The sequence below is a fragment of the Oncorhynchus mykiss genome, chromosome 8 (genome assembly GCF_057628025.1).
Source record: "Oncorhynchus mykiss isolate SJ-2025 chromosome 8, ASM5762802v1, whole genome shotgun sequence".
Taxonomy (NCBI): Eukaryota; Metazoa; Chordata; class Actinopteri; order Salmoniformes; family Salmonidae; genus Oncorhynchus; species Oncorhynchus mykiss.
In genome coordinates this window covers 88,108,797-88,134,782 of record NC_143029.1, presented here as the reverse complement: position 1 = coordinate 88,134,782, position 25,986 = coordinate 88,108,797, and the positions used below count along the sequence as shown (strand labels likewise).

At 45.6% G+C, this 25,986-nt stretch overlaps 1 protein-coding gene across 1 annotated transcript in view; it reads left to right on the top strand.

Annotated features, from left to right (window-relative positions):
* Positions 1 to 557: 557 nt before the first annotated feature.
* The window catches only part of LOC110530824 (netrin-G1-like), a 133,876-nt gene continuing 108,447 nt past the window's right edge, over positions 558 to 25,986 (top strand). Inside the window, exon 1 of the mRNA XM_036986619.2 lies at positions 558 to 1,576. Coding sequence (XP_036842514.1) covers positions 1,313 to 1,576 — 264 coding nt within the window. The 5' untranslated portion in view covers positions 558 to 1,312. The remainder of the gene's footprint in view (positions 1,577 to 25,986) is intronic.

Here is a 25,986-nt window from a genome sequence, read left to right as displayed (position 1 = left end):
ACTGACTGTCAGATAACCTCCTCTCCCACAGAGCATTGTCTGTCAGATAACCTCCTCTCCTCCTCTCCCACAGAGCACTGACTGACCACAGTGACAACAATGATTGACAACACCCCAACCTGAGACCATACAAACTGATTGGTTGATGAAGATACAGCCAACAGGTTGGCTCCACCCCTCCACACCGTCCCCGACCCATCGTTGAACTCTTCAAAAACAATTAACAACAATCAACACTTCTGAACAACGTTACCTTCTGACACACTCTCAACCTTTAACCAGAAAAACAACAGCCTGGTCGCACGGCAGTGACTGTAGCTTCTCCCTGGTCGCACAGCAGTGACTGTAGCTTCTCCCTGGTCGCACATCAGTGACTGTAGCTTCTCCCTAGTCCCACAGCAGTGACTGTAGCTTCTCCCTGGTCACACAGCAGTGACTGTAGCTTCTCCCTGGTCACACAGCAGTGACTGTAGCTTCTCCCTGGTCACACAGCAGTGACTGTAGCTTCTCCCTGGTCCCACAGCAGTGACTGTAGCTTCTCCCTGGTCACACAGCAGTGACTGTAGCTTCTCCCTGGTCACACAGCAGTGACTTTAGCATCTCCCTGGTCACACAGCAGTGACTTTAGCTTATCCCTGGTCACACAGCAGTGACTGTAGCTTCTCCCTGGTCACACAGCAGTGACTGTAGCTTCTCCCTGGTCACACAGCAGTGACTGTAGCTTCTCCCTGGTCACACAGCAGTGACTTTAGCATCTCCCTGGTCACACAGCAGTGACTGTAGCTTCTCCCTGGTCACACAGCAGTGACTTTAGCATCTCCCTGGTCACACAGCAGTGACTGTAGCTTCTCCCTGGTCACACAGCAGTGACTGTAGCTTCTCCCTGGTCACACAGCAGTGACTTTAGCTTCTCCCTGGTCCCACAAAGACCAGTAAACGAAGAGGAATAACTGTAGTCTGAAGCTGCTCACACACAGTAACATGGAGCCCCCGCTTCCCACCTTTTGAAGTTGGGAACCGTCTTTCCAAAGTACTTTCTGTCCATCTTCTCTCTGTCAATCTTCTCTCTGTCCATCTTCTCTCAGTCCATCTTCTCTCTGTCCATCTTGTCTTTCTGTCCATCTTCTCTCTGTCCATCTTCTCTCTGTCCATCTTCTCTTTCAGTCCATTTTCTCTCTGTCCATCTTCTCTTTCTGTCCATCTTCTCTTTCAGTCCATCTTCTCTCTGTCCATCTCCTCTTTGTGTGAGTACAAAGGGACAGTAAAAACCAGCCACTTTGTCACGATAGGACGGACAAAAGAGAAACCTGCGATGCGTTGTCCGGAGATTTTGACACTGCAGGCGGTTTGTGTGTGTGTAAGTGTGTGCGTGAGTGTGTGTGTGGCCATGCAGCAATACCCAGCTGCTTGGTCCCACTATGACGTGTGTAAGAGTCGGATCTACACAGAGGAAGGGTTAACGTGGGACTACATGGCCTGTCAACCAGAAGCTACAGTCATGACCAAGTACCTGACCGTCAGCCTGGACCCGCCCAATATCACCTGTGGAGACCCACCTGAGACATACTGCACACTGGTGAGTACCGTGATGGTGAAAGATACACGCACGCGCGCACACACGCACACACACACACACACACACACACACACACACACACACACACACACACACACACACACACACACACACACACACACAAACTTGTATGGACACACTGGGGCGGTAGGTAGCCTAGTGGTTAGAGCGTTAGACTACTACCTGAAAGGTTGCAAGATCGAATCCCCCGAGCTGACAAGGTTAAAATCTATTGTTCTGCCCCTATTCAAGGCAGTTAACCCACTGTTAACTAGGCCATCACTGTGATGAATGAGAAGGTAGGTTCCAACCCACGTACTGTGCTGAGTCTCTGACTGGACTTAGTGGACTGGACTGGGCAACAAGATGAATGGACTCGTACACCTACACAACGGGATGTATGCACACACACATACTGCTGTGCGTGTGTGTGTGGAGGGGTGACAGTGGGATAGTGTTGTTCTTGGAATAGATCCCCATCCTGCTCTTGTTGTTTGACGCCTGTATAGGACAGTGAGCGGGAAGTTGCCCCGCTGTGTACGGTGATATCATGAGTAGATGGAGATCTTTGATTAGAATGAGGATCTGCACAGTCTGTCGTTAAAATAAAAAGTGGCTCCTGAAAGCTCTTTTCCTTCTCAAACTCCAGATGGCACAGAGACATTTAGTAGCTCGGCAAGATGAAAGAGAGAGAAGAGCGTCGCCGAGTAGGAGGGTATGTGTGTGTGTGCGTGTGTGTGTGTGTGCGCATTTAAGATATTCTGTTTTTATCTGTTGACATGCTTAGCGGGCACACAGTCCTGACTGGTACTCCTGGCCTTAGTCTCAGAAGCCTCCCACAGTTACTATGGCAATGTGGAGAGCATGTTCTGTAGATGAGCTCGTGTCAGCCAATCACAAGGCCCCGTGCTGCATGCTCGGGACAAAGGAACTAATTCCCTACCGCCAGACTTCCAGAATTTCATCATGACTAGATGGATAGGAGAGGAGAGCAGGCGTGGTCTCTGCACCTCTGCCCTTGTGTCACCAATACCATTATGTCTGACTGTCTGTCTGTTTGAGGACAATGCTGGTGGCTCATTGAAGCAGCTTGCTGATCAGTTTATCAACACAGTTCTGAAAGTTGTTTTTTTATAATACAGTAGTCCTTACACGCAGTAACAACACAAGGTAATGTTGATTATGTTGCCAAAAAATAATGAATTTTTCCTTCTTTTGTGATTCCACTGAGATACCTTTTGTGATTCCTGTGTGATTCCTGTGTGATACCTATGTGATTCATGTGTGATACCTATGTGATTCATGTGTGATACCTCTGTGATTCATCTGTGTGATTCATGTGTGATTCTTGTGTGATACCTCTGTGATTCATCTGTGATTCCTGTGTGATACCTATGTGATTCATGTGTGATACCTATGTGATTCATGTGTGATACCTCTGTGATTCATCTGTGTGATTCATGTGTGATTCTTGTGTGATACCTCTGTGATTCATCTGTGATTCCTGTGTGATTCAGCTGTGATTCCTGTGTGATACCTCTGTGATTCATCTGTGTGATTCATATGTGATTCTTGTGTGATACCTCTGTGATTCATCTGTGATTTCTGTGTGATACATCTGTGATTCCTGTGTGATTCCTGTGTGATACCTCTGTGATTCATCTGGGATTTCTGTGTGATACCTGTGTGATACCTGTGTGATTTCTGTGTGATACCTCTGTGATTCATCTGTGATTTCTGTGTGATACCTCTGTGATTCATCTGTGATTCCTGTGTGATTCCTCTGTGATTCATCTGTGTGATACCTCTGTGATTCTTGTGTGATACCTCTGTGATTCATCTGGGATTTCTGTATGATTCCTGTGTGATTCCTGTGTGATTCCTGTGTGATTCAGCTGTGATTCATCTGTGATTTCTGTATGATACCTCTGTGATTCCTGTGTGATACCTCTGTGATTCTTGTGTGATTCCTGTGTGATACCTCTGTGATTCATCTGTGTGATACCTCTGTGATTCTTGTGTGATTCCTGTGTGATTCAGCTGTGATTCCTGTGTGATACCTCTGTGATTCCCTTATGACTTTCAGAGTCCCTTTGCTTCCAGTTTAATCCTGATCCTTACTTTCCCATATATTGGTTGGAGAACTACTTCTGCCAAAGATACAATGTGCCACATAGGAGTTTGAGGTAGTGTGTGTGGAACAGTACAGGACAGGACAGAGACAGATACACAGGACAGAGACAGGACAGATACACAGGACAGAGACAGGACAGATAGACAGGACAGATGGACAGGACAGAGACAGATACACAGGACAGAGACCGGACAGAGACAGGACAGAGACTGGTACACAGGACAGGACAGGTCATGACATTACAGGACAGATACAAAGGACATGACAGTACAGGGCAGGAGAGACACACAGGACAGAACAGGACAAGTTAGGAAAGGGAGAGGAACAGGACAGAGAGACAGGACAGGACAGAGAGACAGGATAGGACAGAGAGGACAGAGATCAGACAGGACAGGAAAGTACAGGAGAACAGGACAGTACCGGACAGATAGACAGGACAGGAGGACAGGACAGTAGAGTACAGAACAAAGAGACAGGACAGCGAGACAGGACAGTACTGGACAGAGAGACAGGATAGTACAGTACAGGAGAACAGGACGTGACAGTACAATAGGACAGGTTAGGACAAAGAGACAGGACAGACCAGGACAGGAGGACAGCAAAGTACAGGACAGAAAGACAGGACAGGACAGTACAGGAGGACAGGACAGAACAGTACAGTACAGGACAGGGTAAGACAGAGAGACAGGAGAGAGAGACAGCACAGAACAGGACAGGACGGAGAGACAGGACAGGAAAACAGGAATACAAGCCAGAGAGACAGGACCAGACAGAGAGACAGAACAGGACATAGAGCCAGGATATGACAGGACAGACAGACAGGACCAGACAAAGAGACAGGACCAGACAGAGAGACAGAACAGGACATAGAGACAGGATGTGACAGGACAGAGAGACAGGACCAGAATAGAGAGACAGGACCAGACAGGGAGACAGGAAATGACAGGACAGAGAGATAGGACAATACAGGACAGGAGAGGACAGGAGACAACAGATGAGGACAGGTGAGGACAGGAGAGGACAGGAGAGGACAGGAGAGGACAGGTGAGGACAGGTGAAAACAGGAGAGGACAGGTGAGGACAGGAGAGGACAGGAGAGGACAGATGAGAACAGGAGAGGACAGGTGACGACAGGAGAGGATAGGAGAGGACAGGAGATGACAGGAGAGGACAGATGAGGACAGGAGATGACAGGTGAGGATAGGAGAGGACAGGTGAGGATAGGAGAGGACAGGAGAGGAGAGGACAGGATATGGCAGATGAGAACAGGAGAGGACAGGAGAAGACCGGTGAAGACAGGTGAGGATAGGAGAGGACAGGAGAGGATAGGAGAGGACAGATGAAGACAGGAGAGGACAGGAAAGGACAGGTGAGGATAGGAGAGGACAGGAGAGGAGAGGACAGGTGAGGAGAGGACAGGACAGGAGAGGACAGGAGAGGACAGGAGAGGAGACAACAGGTGAGGACAGGAGAGGACAGGACAGGAGAGGACAGGAGAGGAGACAACAGGTGAGGACAGGAGAGGAGAGGAGAGGAGACGACAGGAGAGGACAGGTGCGCAGCGTCCGTGAGTTAGCCCTCTTATTATTATTAGACACCCTGTTGTTATTATTAGACACCCTGTTGTTATTATACACCCTGTTATTAATATTAGACACCCTGTTATTAATATTAGACACCCTGTTTATATTATTAGACACCCTGTTTATATTATTAGACACGCTGCTTTAGAAGGAGGATGTGTAAAAACAATGAGCTCTTTCTTGTGGGGTTGTGTGCTGTAGTGTTATATACTCTCTCTGTGTGGATCTGAGGTAATGTATATTCACACAGAAGATGAATAAGGTTTGTAGATCGTCGCTTTAGCCAAAGGTACATTCCATTTAGAGAAAATTACATTATTTCCATATTGTGTAACGAACAAGACAGACATATAAAGGATCCATTGTAGATTGGATTGGTTCCCCATTGAATTCCTCAAGTTTATTTGTTTGTTACATATGAAATGAAAATAGGTTCACGTTTACATTAGTTGGCAAACACTTTACATTTTAAGTTCCCTTATTACTATGTAACTAAACAGTAATAACCGTAGTAACAACATAGTATTTAGAGGTATTACTATGTAACTAAACAGTAATAACTACAGTAGTTAGAGGTATTACTATGTAACTAAACAGTAATAACTACAGTAGTTACATAGGTATTACTATAACTAAACAGTAATAACTACAGTAGTTAGAGGTATTACTATGTAACTAAACAGTAATAACTACAGTAGTTACATAGGTATTACTATAACTAAACAGTAATAACTACAGTAGTTAGAGGTATTACTAAGTAACTAAACAGTAATAACTACTGTAGTTATTACTGTTTAGTTACATAGTATTGAGGGAACTTAATGTAAGTGTTACCCATTAGTTTCATTAAATATACTAAATGATCTACTTAGAACTGTTTGAATAGTGAAGAGATAAAAAACACACACACACACACACACACACACAGGCACACACACACACAGGCACACACAGGCACGCACGCACGCACACACACACACACACACACACACACACACACACACACACACACACACACACACACACACCAGCCCCTGGGCCTAATAAACTAGGACTATTAATGCTGCAGGACGAGTCTTGGAAAAAAACACAGAGTTTAAACACTCTAAATGACATTAATAAATATCTCGCAAAGAACCAGCCATAATTGGTTGAGGTGGATTTAATGGTGTTTTTCCAACAGCTACATGTTATTACAGCAATTATTATTACGGCAATTACTTAATTTTGATTTAATCAGGGTTCCCCAACTGGCCAAGTCTGGCCCGCCAACACTATTATTTGGCCACCCCAAAGCCCCCAAAATGAATTATGAATATAATTTAAAAAAATGATCGGACCCGAGATGCAAAAACTCCCAAATGTAGTGTAACGACCCTGGGTTTATAAGCGCGGAAATCGACTCTGCCGCACGAGCATGCTTTTGCTGCACAGTCGATAGCGCGCCGGACCTCGGCCTCGAGACCTGCTCCCTGCTGTTTCATGACAGTAATGTTCCAAGAAGGAAGTTACACTGCCTAAATAATGCAAAAGTTACATTTGAATTTCATTCATGAGGAGAGAGAATGCAGGAGACAGTCAACTAATAAAGCAGGCAGCGGACCATTTTTGCGGTGCTGAAACGTAAAGCTACAACCACAGCGCAATCAAAAATATAGCTAACTTGGTATGCAAGTGTTGCACAGCGATAGATGGAGAAAACCTACACCAGTCGATCAATTTATTTAAAACAATAATCTTCATTTTAATTTGACTTTACAAACATCAAGAGGGCTTCATTGGAATACATTTCTTCCCGAGCCTAGGCCGATCTAAAATAACTAGCTGGCTGGGGTAGGCTATGAGGTTTACCAGCATCTTTCACCATCAAAAAATACATGGCCTAATAGAAGTGGGATTTTAAAAAAATAAAATTTTTACAATTGCAACTGGCCAAAAACCTATCATCCTACATAAAACAATAATTTTAAGAAAAAAAGGCGATCTCTATGTCTGTATCGGAATAGCCTGCTCCTGTAACGACAGAACAAACAGAAAATACTGACAGATTGAGACCTAAATATTCTTAGAAAAGCACTCAAAATAATGTTAGTATTTACTAGATATAGTCAAATAGGCCACTATACTCATTCAATGGGAGACGTTGCATTACCCCTCGGACACAATCTGGTGGATGTTTGCGTGAGATGCACGTGATTTTGATGCGCAGGCATCCCTTGATTTACCTATGTGAAAGCCAGTTCCTTTCGTGAGTTTTGTACTGCGTTCATAGAGGAAAAGGACGACTCGCAGGTAGGTGTAAATTGATCCAACCATAGTTGTCAAATGGAGTTTCTTTATTGGCTGTATTCCTCTGAGCATGTCACCCAAAACGCACACAAGGACTACTGAGCGCATTCCTGATTTGTCTCTATCGGCTCCGTTTGAATTCAGCGAGGGTATCGTTTTCTTAGCAAGGGAGGAGAATTCTCCACCTGGACGGACTGTGATAGGATCACGTACAAACGCAATTATATCATTGGGCATGCTGTAGTCTTCAAAGCTCCTGGATAAATTGTCCCTCAGCTGATTGATGAAATCTACCATGCTGTGGCCTGGTCCCTCTGCCTGTCGTTTCTTCAGTGTGCTGAAGTGCAGTAGCCTTCCAGATGACAAGTCCAAATCGAACAACTTCAACTTCCTAGTAAAGGCTTCAAGTTTTTCCCACCATGTCCACGACTGTTCCCCCTCTTCCGTGTGACTGGAGATTTAACCCGTTTAAGTGACCGAATATGTCAGGCCCCCAAAAAAAGCTGTACGTGCAGCTTGCGGTTATTAACGCTTCGATGTTTCTGTGTCGGGCCTCTTGTCTGGTGATCGAAAGCCACTTTGAAAGTACCATGCTTAGATTCATAATTACGTCTGAGATCGAATTCCTTGCCAACAGCTATATTTTCATTGCATATAAGACACGCTGGCTTGGCATTGGGAAAATATGAACGCATGTCTTCTCTTCCCTGAAACTTCGATTTTCATGATCCACCTTTCTTTTTGATACTTTATGAGAGCGACATTTTGTCTTGCCTAACAAGTTAATTGCTCTGAACGAATGTTGACCGTTAAACAAGTAGTGTGGCCGATAGGATGCTACGTAGACCTGTTTTCCCCACCAATCAACGCACAGAGAAATAGACAAACAAAATAATAATTGAAGAGAGGCATGGTGATTTTATGAGCGTAATCACTGAATTTATTATGTACTAAAAATGTTGTTCAATTTATAGCGTAGGTCAATTAATTGTGCTAATACTACATACTAAATTGTGTTCTGTCCCACCGACTATTAGCTCAGAAGACATTTGTCACAATGCTAAACCTAGTTGACAAACCCTGACCTAAATAGTGCACTACTTTTTACAAGGGCCATAGGGATGCAAAGCAAGTCACAAAGCATCACTAGGAGGCCGATGCACAAGTAGCGACTAATTCTGCTGCTGTCTGTAGGCTTTGACTCTGTAGATTACAGTAATTCTTCTGAACTCGTTTCTGCTCTCGGAGAAAGGAGAGAAAGAGTTCATCATGTTATGTCTGGAAGAGCTTAGGATGGGAGGAGAAGATCATGTCCATCCCTCTCTCTGTTTCTCTCTCTCTCCCATCACTCCTTTTCCTCCTCTCCCCAACACCTCTCCTCTCTCTCTCTCTCTCTCTCTCATCCATATATTTATTTGGAGACAGCCACAGTGTTTAGCTCCCCCATCACCCTGTAACCTTGACTTTATTCTGAACTGCCCCCGTCACATCATCCCCGCACCGCTGCACACAGACATGCATGTAGACACACACACGCACACACACACACACACACACACACACACAAACACTGCCCCTTCCAACCACATCATCACCGCTCCACTTCACAGTGAGACACTGAGATGACATGCAACATGTCCCCAGAGTCCCCGAGAGGAGGGGGATGAGGGGGATGAAGGAGATGAGGATGGGGAGGAGGAGAAGGAGGAGGGAGAGGAGGAGGGAGAGGAGGGAGATGAGGAGAGGGAGGAGGAGAGGGAGGAGGGAGATGAGGAGGGAGGAGGGAGATGGGGAGAGGGAGATGAGGAGGGAGAGGAGGAGAAGGAGGAGGGAGATGAGGAGAGGGAGGAGGGAGAGGAGGAGAGGGAGGAGGGAGATGAGGGAGAGGAGGAGGGAGATGATGAGGGAGATGAGGAGGGAGATGAGGAGGGAGAGGAGGGAGATGAGGAGGGAGAGGAGGGAGATGAGGAGAGGGAGGAGGGAGATGAGGAGAGGGAGGAGGGAGATGAGGAGGAGAGGGAGGAGGGAGATGAGAAGGGAGAGGGAGGTGGGAGATGAGGAGAGGGAGGAGGGAGGAGGGAGATGAGGAGAGGGAGGAGGGAGAGGAGGAGGGAGATGAGGAGAGGGAGGAGGAAGATGAGGAGGGAGATGAGGGAGATGAGGAGGGAGATGAGGAGGGAGATGAGGGAGAGGAGGAGGGAGATGAGGGAGAGGAGGAGGGAGATGAGGGAGATGAGGAGGGAGATGAGGGAGATGATGAGGGAGATGAGGAGAGGGAGGAGGGAGAGGAGGAGGGAGAGGAGGAGAGGGAGGAGGGAGATGAGGAGAGGGAGGAGGGAGATGAGGAGGGAGAGGAGGAGGGAGATGAGGAGGGAGAGGAGGGAGATGAGGAGGGAGAGGAGGAGTCATGTATTCTCTCACTCTGCTGCTAATCCTTTTTTACCTCATTGTTTTCCCCTCTTTTAAATGTTTAAATGTTTCTGTAAATCAACTGATGAATATTATTCCTGCACAGCGCTTGAACTGGGACGATTTTAGCATTCCCTGTATAGGGCCTCATGGTCTGGGAGATGGAGACGTGCGGGTGTGTGTGTGTGTGTGAGAGAGTGTTCTCACTTTGCGGTCTTCTTTTCCAGGACAGATTTGGGATCGGATGAACCATCTTGCTTCACTTCTTCCTCTCTGGCTCACATCCTCCGTCGTCTCCACTAATTTGTGCCCCCGTTGTTTTATCTCAAGCTCCATATCCATTGCCCCACCATCTTCTCACTCACTTCTTAATGGTCGGCCTCCTCATCGATCCAGTGTCCTCGTCTGTCTCCACCATGCGAAACGCTATTTACCCGTTGAAATGTGGCGCAGGACGCCGTTTTCACTGCTTTTCTCTGTTGTTTTGACATGCGCTAAAGCACGAGGAGATAAATCATCTACAATGCTGAACATAATTCAATATTATTTTATTTTTTGGAGTGATATTGTGGCCACGTTCATCTGGCTAGCATGAGGGACAAGAAGTGTAGCAAAACCACAATGAGGTTTGTTTTTGAGAAATGTTAGCTAACCTTGTAAGCTACCGAGGTGTAAAGCTATTAGCTAGTTCAATTTCTCTCACGATTAAAAAGCGAATGAAATGTTAATAAAAACGGAATATTATTGATCTAAAAGGCTATCAGTTTTAGCATAGTCACTAGCTTCTCCAGAGTCAGTGATACATAGAGCAACCATGTTCTGTCAATCTAACAGAACCATCTGGAATCATTTTGGAAGCAACATTGCTAAAAATTAATTTAATTTAATTAACCTCATATATGATACCTGTAATGCTCATCTCCTGTAGCCTAAATGTCATCTCCTTACTTTCATACTGTACAACATTAGGTGGGTTCGATTTGCACTAAACAAGGTTTTATGTCAGCACCTAATAGACATGTACAAAATCTGGTATATGGTTTGCCTCATATACATTGTCTACTGGCTTCATTTTAAATTGAGAACATATAGCTCAACATGTCAACAATGTGTGTGTTTGAGCTATTCTCTGCTTCAGATCACAGATGCCCTCAAGGCAAGTAATGACATCATACTGTCGGCCTATGGCTGCATTGGTGATCCCTGCCATATGATAAGCGGCACAATGGATTCACATGGCTGATATACTGAGACAGAGAGACAATCAAATCAAACAGGTTGGAGATCTTACCACCGGACACAAAGGAAATGTTGATTTGAGAGAACAACACAGGAACACAGACACATTAGAGAACAACACAGGAACACAGACACATTAGAGAACAACACAGGAACACAGACACATTAGAGAACAACACAGGAACACAGACACATTAGAGAACAACACAGGAACACAGACACATTAGAGAACAACACAGGAACACAGACACATTAGAGAACAACACAGGAACACAGACACATTAGAGAACAACACAGGAACACAGACACATTAGAGAACAACACAGGAACACAGACACATTAGAGAACAACACAGGAACACAGACACATTAGAGAACAACGCAGGAACACAGACACATTAGAGAACAACACAGGAACACAGACACATTATAGACAGATCGCCTTCCTCTCTTTATTGTAGGATTGTGATATGTGATTAATCAACATTGACACTAGTTCAGTTAGAGTAATACTTTAACAATTAAAGCAAGTTTAAAATTACTTCACTTCAAAGATTTAACACTTTATTTAAACATTTTGAAGTGATAAACTAACTTGTATTTAAATATGAGAAATCTTAGTCTAAACAACAATATATAATTGAGTGGCAACAAGCAGGCGATTATTACCGATGCATCATTTCAGGGGAACAAGATAAACTCCATACCAGTGGTGGCCAACGTTGCTCCCTGATCTACTGGAGGAACAGACTTCTATTCCAGCCCAGTAATAGATCTACTGGAGGAGCAGACTTCTATTCCAGCCCAGTAATAGATCTACTGGAGGAGCAGACTTCTATTCCAGCCCAGTAATAGATCTACTGGAGGAACAGACTTCTATTCCAGCCCAGTAATAGATCTACTGGAGGAACAGACTTCTATTCCAGCCCAGTAATAGATCTACTGGAGGAACAGACTTCTATTCCAGCCCAGTAATAGATCTACTGGAGGAACAGACTTCTATTTCAGCCCAGTAATAGATCTACTGGAGGAACAGACTTCTATTCCAGCCCAGTAATAGATCTACTGGAGGAACAGACTTCTATTCCAGCCCAGTAATAGCACACTTGATTATCAACTCATTAGATTTGATGAGTTGAATCAGGTGTGTTATTACTGGGCTGAAAACAGGACCCTGCACCCAGCAGACCTCCAGCAGGGTTGGTCAGCTCCAATTGTAATAGGTTTATACATTGTGTGTGATGTTTAACTGTATTTTTGTATACAACATAACCCTAACATAGGTAGGCCTACACATATAACCCATGGGATATAAGATAAACTGTTAGTCTCTTGTGACATTCATTGGGACCTCTCTTTTCATCTACAAACAGGCTTTTAAAGCTTTCCATACAGTATCTGAGGACAGAAAACATCACAAAGAAAACAGGCTTCATTATTCTAAAATTAGACAGCACTGAATAATATTTTGCTATTATCTCTTGCTCTTCAAAGTTTTCCCCTCTAGGGACTGGAACTGTAGAATCTCTTCCTAATGTCCTCCCTCAATATGACCTGCCCTGTCCACTAGTCTACCACTAATCTACACTGTCCATTTACTGACAGCTGGAGCTGCAATGTCACCCTCTTCTCTGGCTGTTATCTACAAAATGCATTTGGAGACTGTGTTATTCATTTACAATGATTACATCAAGAGAGCTAGCTGATAGGAAGTTAGCTAGTTAATTAATGATTACATCAAGAGAGCTAGCTGATAGGAAGTTAGCTAGTTAATTAATGATTACATCAAGAGAGCTAGCTGATAGAAAGTTAGCTAGCTAATGATTACATCGAGAGAGCTAGCTGACAGGAAGTTAGCAAGTTTATGATTACATCAAGAGAGCTAGTTGATAGGAAGTTAGCTCGCTAATGATTACATCACGAGAGCTAGTTGATAGGAAGTTAGCTCGCTAATGATTACATCACGAGAGCTAGTTGATAGGAAGTTAGCTCGCTAATGATTACATCACGAGAGCTAGTTGATAGGAAGTTAGCTAGCTAATGATTACATCACGAGAGCTAGCTAATAGGATGTTAGCTAGCGGATGCCATTTAATTCACTTAAGGTAAATAGTGCTCGAAGTTAGCTAGTTAGCAGCTCAGTTGAGTTAGTGGCCTACTGTAGCTAATATCTGAGATCTGACCCTGTCAAGGACATCCAACCCTGACAATATATGTTTATCATACTAGGAGTGTGACTAACACAGAGACTAAACAAGATGCTCATATCCTCTTTGTGCCTCTCTGCTCTGAATCAGATCCTTCCTTCCCAGTGGATGGTCTGGATGATGTCACTGGCCTTCAGCTCAGAGAGAATGCCTGTCTGACACATCTGCATTGTTTCTCATTTTAGGTCTGGGATTATTCCTAATGGGATTAACATGACAAGCATTTGAACTGCAGCTCTCATCTTTTACACGGGCAAATGAACAGGACAAAAAAAAATCTCTTTCTCTCTGTCTATCATTCTTACCCACTCTAACCCGCTCTCTTCTTTGCTTCTCTCTCTCTGTCTCTTGCTCTCTTTCCTCTCTCTCTCTCTTTCTCTGTGGAAGCTCTTTGTAAGTATAGTAACCCCAGGCTGCTCAGTGAAAACAGCAAAGCACCAGACTCTAGTCCACTGACTCTTTTTAAAAGAGGCTGTCCTCAGAAAAGCATAAAGGATAAATAGCAGGGCTTCATTTTTTTTAAATTACTTTTTTTGAGTGAAACGGGGGGAAACTTGTCAAAACCAGACAACAACTAAACCCAGCTCTAATCAGCCTTCTGTGAGGAGAGAATCTAAGGATGCATCCCAAATGGTACCCTATTCCCTATGTTGTGCACTACTTTAGACCAGAGCCCTATGGGACCCTATTCCCTATGTAGTGCATTACTTTAGACCAGAGCCCTATGATACCTGGTCAAAGCAGTATAGGGAATAGGGTGCCACAGGGCTCTGGTCTAAAGTAATGCACTACATAGGGAGTAGGGTCCCATAGGGCTCTGGTCTAAAGTGGTGCCCATATAGGGAAGAGGGTATAATTTGATACAGAGACTAGAGCTGTTGATTGAATCCTGGTGTTTTCAGCCTTCTGAACTCCCCTTCATACACACACGTACGCCACCAGCACCACCACCACCAGCATCACCCCCACCACCAGCACCTCCCCCACCACCACCACCAGCACCTCCCCCACCACCAGCACCACCACCCACACCACTACCAACAGCATCACCACCACCACCAGCACCTCCCCCACCACCACCACCAGCACCTCCCCCACCACCAGCACCACCACCCCCACCACCAGCACCACCCACACCACCCCCACCACCACCAGCGTCACCACCACTACCACCAGCACCACCCACACCCCCACCACCAGCACCTCCCCCACCACCACCAGCACTACTACCACCATCAGCATTACCACCACCACCACTACCACCACCACCACTACCACCACAACCATCACCACCACCACTACCAGCACCACCACCACCACCACCACTACCACCACAACCATCACCACCACCACTACTACCACCACCACCACCACTACCACCACAACCACCACCACCAGCAGCCCCACCACCACCACCCCTACCACCAGCACCACCCACACCACTACCACCACCACCACCAGCGTCACCACCACCACCACCAGCACCACCCACACCCCCACCCCCCCCACCACCAGCACCACTACCACCCACACCACTACCAACAGCATCACCACCACCCCCACTACCACCAGCATCACCCACACCACCACCACCAGCAGCATGACCCCCACCCCCACCACCCACACCACTACCAACAGCATCACCACCACCACCACCACTACCACCAGCATCACCACCACCCCCACCACTACCACCAGCATCACCACCACCCCCACCACTACCACCAGCATCACCAACCCCACCACCACCAGCACCACCCCCACCACTACCACCAGCATCACCACCACCCCCACCACTACTATCACCACCATTACTATCACTACCACCACCATCACCCACATCACTACCACCAGCATCCCCACCATCACCACCACTACCACCACCTACACTATCACCACCATTACTATCACCACCATTACTGTCACTACTACAGTGCCTTGCGAAAGTATTCGGCCCCCTTGAACTTTGCGACCTTTTGCCACATTTCAGGCTTCAAACATAAAGATATAAAACTGTATTTTTTTGTGAAGAATCAACAACAAGTGGGACACAATCATGAAGTGGAACGACATTTATTTGATATTTCAAACTTTTTTAACAAATCAAAAACTGAAAAATTGGGCGTGCAAAATTATTCAGCCCCCTTAAGTTAATACTTTGTAGCGCCACCTTTTGCTGTGATTACATCTGCAAGTCGCTTGGGGTATGTCTCTATCAATTTTGCACATCGAGAGACTGAAATTTTTCCCATTCCTCCTTGCAAAACAGCTCGAGCTCAGTGAGGTTGGATGCATTACTTTAGACCAGAGCCCTATGATACCTGGTCAAAGCAGTATAGCATCTTCCTCCTGAGCACATGTGGTTTTTGGGAGAAAGTTCAATTAAAGATAAGATGTGCCCATGGCATTAGGATATTAGGGTCTGCTTAGAAAAAGCTATTGTAAACAACGCCACAGTAGAATTAGGACTTCAATCATATTCCGTTGGATATGACACTCTGCTCAGCTCACTGACTAGCTGATGTTGTGAGAATCTCTCAGGTTGTTTGGCACTGGACAGTGTAATGGCATTGGAAGTGATGGCTGCCATTTTACTGTCTCCTAATTAACTTTGCTATTTTGTTAGCATTTTTTGTAACTCAGTTTGTACATAATGTTACTGCTACCGTCTCTTTTGACCAAAAAAGTGCTTCTGGAGATCAGAACAGCGATTACTCACCTCGAACTGGACAAATATTTTTTATTTAAATGAGTCCAACGGAAAGGATGTACTGCTTCCCGGAGACCAGGGCCCTCAACCCTGTCATTCGCATGAAGAAAAGACTGAAATACAGGGGGCGGAGGTCTGGGTGCCTTGTGAGAATTAGTCGGCGAATGAGTAAACCACCTCTACCCTCTGTATTATTGGACAACGTACAATCATTGCTAAACAAACTGGATTTACAATTTAAGAATATCCTACCAACAGGACATTAAAAACTGTAATATCTTATGTTTCACCGAGACTTGGCTGTACGAAGACATAGAGCTGGCTGGCTTCTCCGTTTTTCGCCAGGAAAGAGCCGCTATGTCTGGTAAAACGAGGGGCGTATGTGTGTGTCTATTTCTCAGTAACTGCTGGTGCTCGATGTCTAATATTAAAGAAGTCTCGAGGTATTGCTCGCCTGAGGTAGAATATCTCATGATAAGCTGTAGACCACAGGATCTACCAAGAGAGTTCACATCTATATTATTCGTTGCCGTCTATTTACCACCACAAACCGATGCTGGCACTAAGACCACTCTCAACAAGCTGTATGAAGGCCATCAGCAAACAAGAAAATGCTCACCCAGAAGCAGCGCTCCTAGTGGCCGGGGACTTTAATGCAGGCAAACTTAAATGACTCCAACACCATCATTAAGCTTACTGACGACACAACGATGAGACAGCCTATAAGGAGGAGGTCAGAGACCTGGCAGTGTGATGCCAGGACAACAACCTCTCTCTGAATGTGAGCAAGACAAAAGGGGCAGATCGTGGACTGTAGGAAAAGGAGGGCTGAACAGGCCCCCATTAACATTGACGGAACTGAAGTGGAGCAGGACGAGAGTTTAAAGTTCCTTGGTGTCCTCATCACCAACAAACTCTCTTGGTCCAAACACACCAAGACAGTTGTGAAGAGGGCACAACAGCACCTTTTCCCCCTCAGGAGACTGAGAAGATTTGGCAGTGGCGCAGCGGTCTAAGGCACTACATCTCAGTGCAAGAGGCATCACTAAAGTCCTTGGTTCTAATTCAGGCTGTATAACATCTGGCCGGGATTGAGAGTCCCATAGGGCGGCGCACAATTGGCGCAGCGTTGTCTGGGTTTGGCCAGGGTAGTCCGTCATTGTAAATAAGAATTTGTTCTTTAACTAACTTGCCTAGTTAAATAAAGGTCAAATAAAAATCCTCACAGTTCTACAGCTGCACCATCGAGAGCATCCTGACTGGTTGTGTTACCGCCTGGTATGGCAACTGCTCAGCATCTGACTTGGGTAGTGCATCCTGCCAGTATATCACTGGGGCCAAGTTTCCTGACATCCAGAACCTGTATGTATACTAGGTGGTGTCAGAGGAAGGCCCCAAAAATTGTCAAAGTCTACAGTCACCACAGACTGTTCTCTCTGCTACAGCACGGCTGTACCGGAGCGCCAAGTCTAGGATCAAATGGCTCCTTAACAGCTTCTATCCCCAAGCCATTAAACTGCTGAACAACTAATCAAATGGCCACCTGGACTATTTACATTGAACCTCCCGTTGTTTTTACACTGCTGCTACTCGCTGCTTATTATCAAATTACCTCGACTAACCTATACCCCTTCCTATTTACTCGGTACCAGTACCCCCTGTATATAGCCTCCACGTTGACTCGGTACCGGTACCCTCTGTATATAGCCTCCACGTTGACTCGGTAACGGTACCCTCTGTATATAGCCTCCTCATTGACTCTGTACCGGTACCCCCTGTATATAGCCTCCACACTGACTCGGTAATGGTACCCTCTGTATATAACCTCCTCATTGACTCTGTACCGGTACCCCCTGTATATAGCCTCCACATTGACTCTGTACCGGTACCCCTGTATATAGCCTCCACATTGACTCTGTACCGGTACCCCCTGTATATAGCCTCCACATTGACTCTGTACCGTAATACCCTGTATATAGCCTCCACATTGACTCTGTACCGTAATACCCTGTATATAGCCTCCACATTGACTCTGTACCGTAACACCCTGTATATAGCCTCCACATTGACTCTGTACCAGTACCCCCTGTATATAGCCTCCACATTGACTCTGTACCGTAATACCCTGTATATAGCCTCCACATTGACTCTGTACCGTAACACCCTGTATATAGCCTCCACATTGACTCTGTACCGTAACACCCTGTATATAGCCTCCACATTGACTCTGTACCGGTACCCCCTGTATATAGCCTCCACATTGACTCTGTACCGTAACACCCTGTATATAGCCTCCACATTGACTCTGTACCGTAGCACCCTGTATATAGCCTCCACATTGACTCTGTACCGTAACACCCTGTATATAGCCTCCACATTGACTCTGTACCGGTACCCCCTGTATATAGCCTCCACATTGACTCTGTACCGTAACACCCTGTATATAGCCTCCACATTGACTCTGTACCGTAACACCCTGTATATAGCCTCCACATTGACTCTGTACCGTAACACCCTGTATATAGCCTCCACATTGACTCTGTACCGTAACACCCTGTATATAGCCTCCACATTGACTCTGTACCGGTACCCCCTGTATATAGCCTCCACATTCACTCTGTACCGTAACGCCCTGTATATAGCCTCCACATTGACTCTGTACCGTAACACCCTGTATATAGCCTCCACATTGACTCTGTACCGTAACACCCTGTATATAGCCTCCACATTGACTCTGTACCGTAACACCCTGTATATAGCCTCCACATTGACTCTGTACCGTAACACCCTGTATATAGCCTCCACATTGACTCTGTACCGTAACACCCTGTATATAGCCTCCACATTGACTCTGTACCGTAACACCCTGTATATAGCCTCCACATTGACTCTGTACCGTAACACCCTGTATATAGCCTCCACATTGACTCTGTACCGTAATACCCTGTATATAGCCTCCACATTGACTCTGTACCGTAACACCCTGTATATAGCCTCCACATTGACTCTGTACCGTAACACCCTGTATATAGCCTCCACATTGACTCTGTACCGTAACACCCTGTATATAGCCTCCACATTGACTCTGTACCGTAATACCCTGTATATAGCCTCCACATTGACTCTGTACCGTAACACCCTGTATATAGCCTCCACATTGACTCTGTACCGTAATACCCTGTATATAGCCTCCACATTGACTCTGTACCGTAACACCCTGTATATAGCCTCCACATTGACTCTGTACCGTAATACCCTGTATATAGCCTCCACATTGACTCTGTACCGTAACACCCTGTATATAGCCTCCACATTGACTCTGTACCGTAACACCCTGTATATAGCCTCCACATTGACTCTGTACCGTAACACCCTGTATATAGCCTCCACATTGACTCTGTACCGTAACACCCTGTATATAGCCTCCACATTGACTCTGTACCGTAACACCCTGTATATAGCCTCCACATTGACTCTGTACCGTAATACCCTGTATATAGCCTCCACATTGACTCTGTACCGTAACACCCTGTATATAGCCTCCACATTGACTCTGTACCAGTACCCCCTGTATATAGCCTCCACATTGACTCTGTACCGTAATACCCTGTATATAGCCTCCACATTGACTCTGTACCGTAACACCCTGTATATAGCCTCCACATTGACTCTGTACCGTAACACCCTGTATATAGCCTCCACATTGACTCTGTACCGGTACCCCCTGTATATAGCCTCCACATTGACTCTGTACCGTAACACCCTGTATATAGCCTCCACATTGACTCTGTACCGTAGCACCCTGTATATAGCCTCCACATTGACTCTGTACCGTAACACCTTGTATATAGCCTCCACATTGACTCTGTACCGGTACCCCCTGTATATAGCCTCCACATTGACTCTGTACCGTAACACCCTGTATATAGCCTCCACATTGACTCTGTACCGTAACACCCTGTATATAGCCTCCACATTGACTCTGTACCGTAACACCCTGTATATAGCCTCCACATTGACTCTGTACCGTAACACCCTGTATATAGCCTCCACATTGACTCTGTACCGGTACCCCCTGTATATAGCCTCCACATTCACTCTGTACCGTAACGCCCTGTATATAGCCTCCACATTGACTCTGTACCGTAACACCCTGTATATAGCCTCCACATTGACTCTGTACCGTAACACCCTGTATATAGCCTCCACATTGACTCTGTACCGTAACACCCTGTATATAGCCTCCACATTGACTCTGTACCGTAACACCCTGTATATAGCCTCCACATTGACTCTGTACCGTAACACCCTGTATATAGCCTCCACATTGACTCTGTACCGTAACACCCTGTATATAGCCTCCACATTGACTCTGTACCGTAACACCCTGTATATAGCCTCCACATTGACTCTGTACCGTAATACCCTGTATATAGCCTCCACATTGACTCTGTACCGTAACACCCTGTATATAGCCTCCACATTGACTCTGTACCGTAACACCCTGTATATAGCCTCCACATTGACTCTGTACCGTAACACCCTGTATATAGCCTCCACATTGACTCTGTACCGTAATACCCTGTATATAGCCTCCACATTGACTCTGTACCGTAACACCCTGTATATAGCCTCCACATTGACTCTGTACCGTAATACCCTGTATATAGCCTCCACATTGACTCTGTACCGTAACACCCTGTATATAGCCTCCACATTGACTCTGTACCGTAACACCCTGTATATAGCCTCCACATTGACTCTGTACCGTAATACCCTGTATATAGCCTCCACATTGACTCTGTACCGTAACACCCTGTATATAGCCTCCACATTGACTCTGTACCGTAACACCCTGTATATAGCCTCCACATTGACTCTGTACCGTAACACCCTGTATATAGCCTCCACATTGACTCTGTACCGTAACACCCTGTATATAGCCTCCACATTGACTCTGTACCGTAACACCCTGTATATAGCCTCCACATTGACTCTGTACCGTAATACCCTGTATATAGCCTCCACATTGACTCTGTACCGTAATACCCTGTATATAGCCTCCACATTGACTCTGTACCGGTACCCCCTGTATATAGCCTCCACATTGACTCTGTACCGGTACCCCCTGTATATAGCCTCCACATTGACTCTGTACCGGTACCCCCTGTATATAGCCTCCACATTGACTCTGTACCGTAATACCCTGTATATAGCCTCCACATTGACTCTGTACCGTAACACCCTGTATATAGACTCCACATTGACTCTGTACCGTAACACCCTGTATATAGACTCCACATTGACTCTGTACCGTAACACCCTGTATATAGCCTCCACATTGACTCTGTACCGTAACACCCTGTATATAGCCTCCCCATTGACTCTGTACCGTAACACCCTGTATATAGACTCCACATTGACTCTGTACCGTAACACCCTGTACATAGCCTCCACATTGACTCTGTACCGTAACACCCTGTATATAGCCTCCCCATTGACTCTGTACCGTAACACCCTGTATATAGCCTCCACATTGACTCTGTACCGGTACCCCCTGTATATAGCCTCCACATTGACTCTGTACCGTAACACCCTGTATATAGCCTCCACATTGACTCTGTACCGTAACACCCTGTATATAGACTCCACATTGACTCTGTACCGGTACACCCTGTATATAGACTCCACATTGACTCTGTACCGTAATACCCTGTATATAGCCTCCACATTGACTCTGTACCGTAATACCCTGTATATAGCCTCCACATTGACTCTGTACCAGTACCCCCTGTATATAGCCTCCCCATTGACTCTGTACCGTAACACCCTGTATATAGACTCCACATTGACTCTGTACCGTAACACCCTGTATATAGCCTCCACATTGACTCTGTACCGTAACACCCTGTATATAGCCTCCACATTGACTCTGTACCGTAACACCCTGTATATAGCCTCCACATTGACTCTGTACCGTAACACCCTGTATATAGCCTCCACATTGACTCTGTACCGTAACACCCTGTATATAGCCTCCACATTGACTCTGTACCGTAACACCCTGTATATAGCCTCCACATTGACTCTGTACCGTAACACCCTGTATATAGCCTCCACATTGACTCTGTACCGTAACACCCTGTATATAGCCTCCACATTGACTCTGTACCGTAACACCCTGTATATAGCCTCCACATTGACTCTGTACCGTAACACCCTGTATATAGCCTCCACATTGACTCTGTACCGTAATACCCTGTATATAGCCTCCACATTGACTCTGTACCGTAATACCCTGTATATAGCCTCCACATTGACTCTGTACCGGTACCCCCTGTATATAGCCTCCACATTGACTCTGTACCGGTACCCCCTGTATATAGCCTCCACATTGACTCTGTACCGGTACCCCCTGTATATAGCCTCCACATTGACTCTGTACCGTAATACCCTGTATATAGCCTCCACATTGACTCTGTACCGTAACACCCTGTATATAGACTCCACATTGACTCTGTACCGTAACACCCTGTATATAGACTCCACATTGACTCTGTACCGTAACACCCTGTATATAGCCTCCACATTGACTCTGTACCGTAACACCCTGTATATAGCCTCCCCATTGACTCTGTACCGTAACACCCTGTATATAGACTCCACATTGACTCTGTACCGTAACACCCTGTACATAGCCTCCACATTGACTCTGTACCGTAACACCCTGTATATAGCCTCCCCATTGACTCTGTACCGTAACACCCTGTATATAGCCTCCACATTGACTCTGTACCGGTACCCCCTGTATATAGCCTCCACATTGACTCTGTACCGTAACACCCTGTATATAGCCTCCACATTGACTCTGTACCGTAACACCCTGTATATAGACTCCACATTGACTCTGTACCGGTACACCCTGTATATAGACTCCACATTGACTCTGTACCGTAATACCCTGTATATAGCCTCCACATTGACTCTGTACCGTAATACCCTGTATATAGCCTCCACATTGACTCTGTACCAGTACCCCCTGTATATAGCCTCCCCATTGACTCTGTACCGTAACACCCTGTATATAGACTCCACATTGACTCTGTACCGTAACACCCTGTATATAGCCTCCACATTGACTCTGTACCGTAACACCCTGTATATAGCCTCCACATTGACTCTGTACCGTAACACCCTGTATATAGCCTCCACATTGACTCTGTACCGTAACACCCTGTATATAGCCTCCACATTGACTCTGTACCGTAACACCCTGTATATAGCCTCCACATTGACTCTGTACCGTAACACCCTGTATATAGCCTCCACATTGACTCTGTACCGTAACACCCTGTATATAGCCTCCACATTGACTCTGTACCGTAACACCCTGTATATAGCCTCGTTATTCTTATGTACCATTATTGTGTTCATTTTTGATTTGTTCGATTTTTTTTAAACTATATTTTCTTAACTCTATTTGTTGTTGGTTAAGGGCTTGTAAAGTAAGATTTTCACGGTAAGCTTTACTCTTGTTGTTCGGCGCATTCGGCACATGTTACAATTTTTTTGTAATTTTTAATTTTTAAACATTAGCATAGCAAGGCCACAGTAGAGCAAAGTAGTATTGATGAATGGATTGATAGGCTTAAATTTTAAATTGTAGTTCTGTCCTCAAGTAGTTACGGTACAGTATGTTTACGGCTGGTGAATGCTGCTTGGTGGAAATGTGGTGTAGGGGAATAAAATGTGGAAATGTGGTGTAGGGGGAATAAAAGGTGGAAATGTGGTGTAGGGGGAATAAAAGGTGGAAATGTGGTGTAGGGGGAATAAAAGGTGGAAATGTGTAGGGGGAATAAAAGGTGGAAATGTGGTGTAGGGGGAATAAAAGGTGGAAATGTGTAGGGGGAATAAAAGGTGGAAATGTGTAGGGGGAATAAAAGGTGGAAATGTGTAGGGGGAATAAAAGGCGGAAAGTGTAGGGGGAATAAAAGGTGGAAATGTGTAGGGGGAATAAAAGGTGTAAATGTGTAGGGGGAATAAAAGGCGGAAAGTGTAGGGGGAATAAAAGGTGGAAATGTGTAGGGGGAATAAAAGGCGGAAAGTGTAGGGGGAATAAAAGGTGGAAATGTGTAGGGGGAATAAAAGGCGGAAAGTGTAGGGGGAATAAAAGGCGGAAAGTGTAGGGGGAATAAAAGGTGGAAATATAGTGTAGGGGAATAAAAGGTGTAAATGTCAGACAAGTTGCTGAGGAAAGAGGAAAATACACACAATTCAAGGTTGTTGCGTTCACGTCTGTTAGCTCTGATCAAGGTGGGAGCCAAAGGACCTTAGGTGAATCTGCCATGTAATTCTGGTTTATTTTATATCAGCAGGAGAGTAAACTGCCATCTAATTCTGGTTTATTTTATATCAGCAGGAGAGTAACAACTACCATCTAATTCACAGGGACCTTGTTCATTTTCTAAGCAGGTCCAAAGCCTAGTACAATACTTCAGATAACCCTTCATTGGTGGTAGACTGTAACACTATACCTCAGCTAAAGCCTGTTCAGGGTGATAGACTGTAACACTATACCTCAGCTAAAGCCTGTTCAGGGTGATAGACTGAAACAAGGCTCAAGATTCAAGGCCTGGTTATTTCATGTTTATGAATGTTCGCATTTTACCTAATGAAACCCATAGCGGGTGGTATCTGTAACAAACGGCCTACAAGTTTAGAGGTGACATGTTACCCCAGGATACCTATTACAGGTGGTAAATATAGAAACACAGTAGCTATGTTTACGTCAGGGGAATTTAGCGAAAAGTTGTTATTCCGTTTTAATTTGTTTTGCATTCAGTATGAATCAGATGATTTTGAGAAGAAATAGAGAGAGAGAGGGAGAGAGAGAAGGGGAGAGAGAGACAGAGGGGGAGAGAGAGACAGAGGGGGAGAGAGGGGGAGAGAGAGACAGAGAGGGAGAGAGAGACAGAGGGGGAGAGAGAGAAAGACAGAGGGGGAGAGAGAGAGAGACAGAGGGGGAGAGAGAGAGAGACAGAGGGGGAGAGAGAGAGAGGGGGAGAGAGAGAGGGGGAGAGAGAGAGAGAGAGGGGGAGAGAGAGAGAGAGGGGGAGAGAGAGAGAGAGGGGGAGAGAGAGAGAGAGGGGGAGATAGAGACAGAGAGACAGAGGGGGAGAGAGAGATAGGGGGAGAGAGAGAGGGGGAGAGAGAGAGAGGGGGAGAGAGAGAGGGGGAGAGAGAGAGAGAGAGAGGGGGAGAGAGAGAGGGGGAGAGAGAGAGGGAGAGAGAGAGAGAGAGAGAGAGAGAGAGAGGGGGAGAGAGAGAGGGGGAGAGAGAGAGAGAGGGGGAGAGAGAGAGAGAGGGGGAGAGAGAGAGAGAGGGGGAGAGAGAGAGAGGGGGAGAGAGAGACAGAGAGACAGAGAGACAGCAGGGTATTTGAGGTGTAAACATTTGCAGGTGAATTGATGATGGATTGATGAAATGAGTAATAAATCAAATTCTGAGGGAGATATTTTTCCTCTGCTTCTCTATGAACAGAGCCTGAATGAAAACGCTTGACTTTGTGATTTAACACGACCATTAGATATAACGAGCGTATACATAACCAACTATAGACGGGTTGGTTGTTTAGCAACAAAACCCGGCGTGTGCGCAACTATGGGGGAAAAACAGACAAGGATGGCTTAGATTGTTGATAACATGTAAACTATATATTTAGTCTCCAATGTTTATTGAAAACATAAATACATTTTGACAATGAACACTTGTTGTCTCTCGAATACATCGTTACAGTTGTTGGTTAGCTAGCTAGCTAGCTAATTTTAGCCATATTAGCAT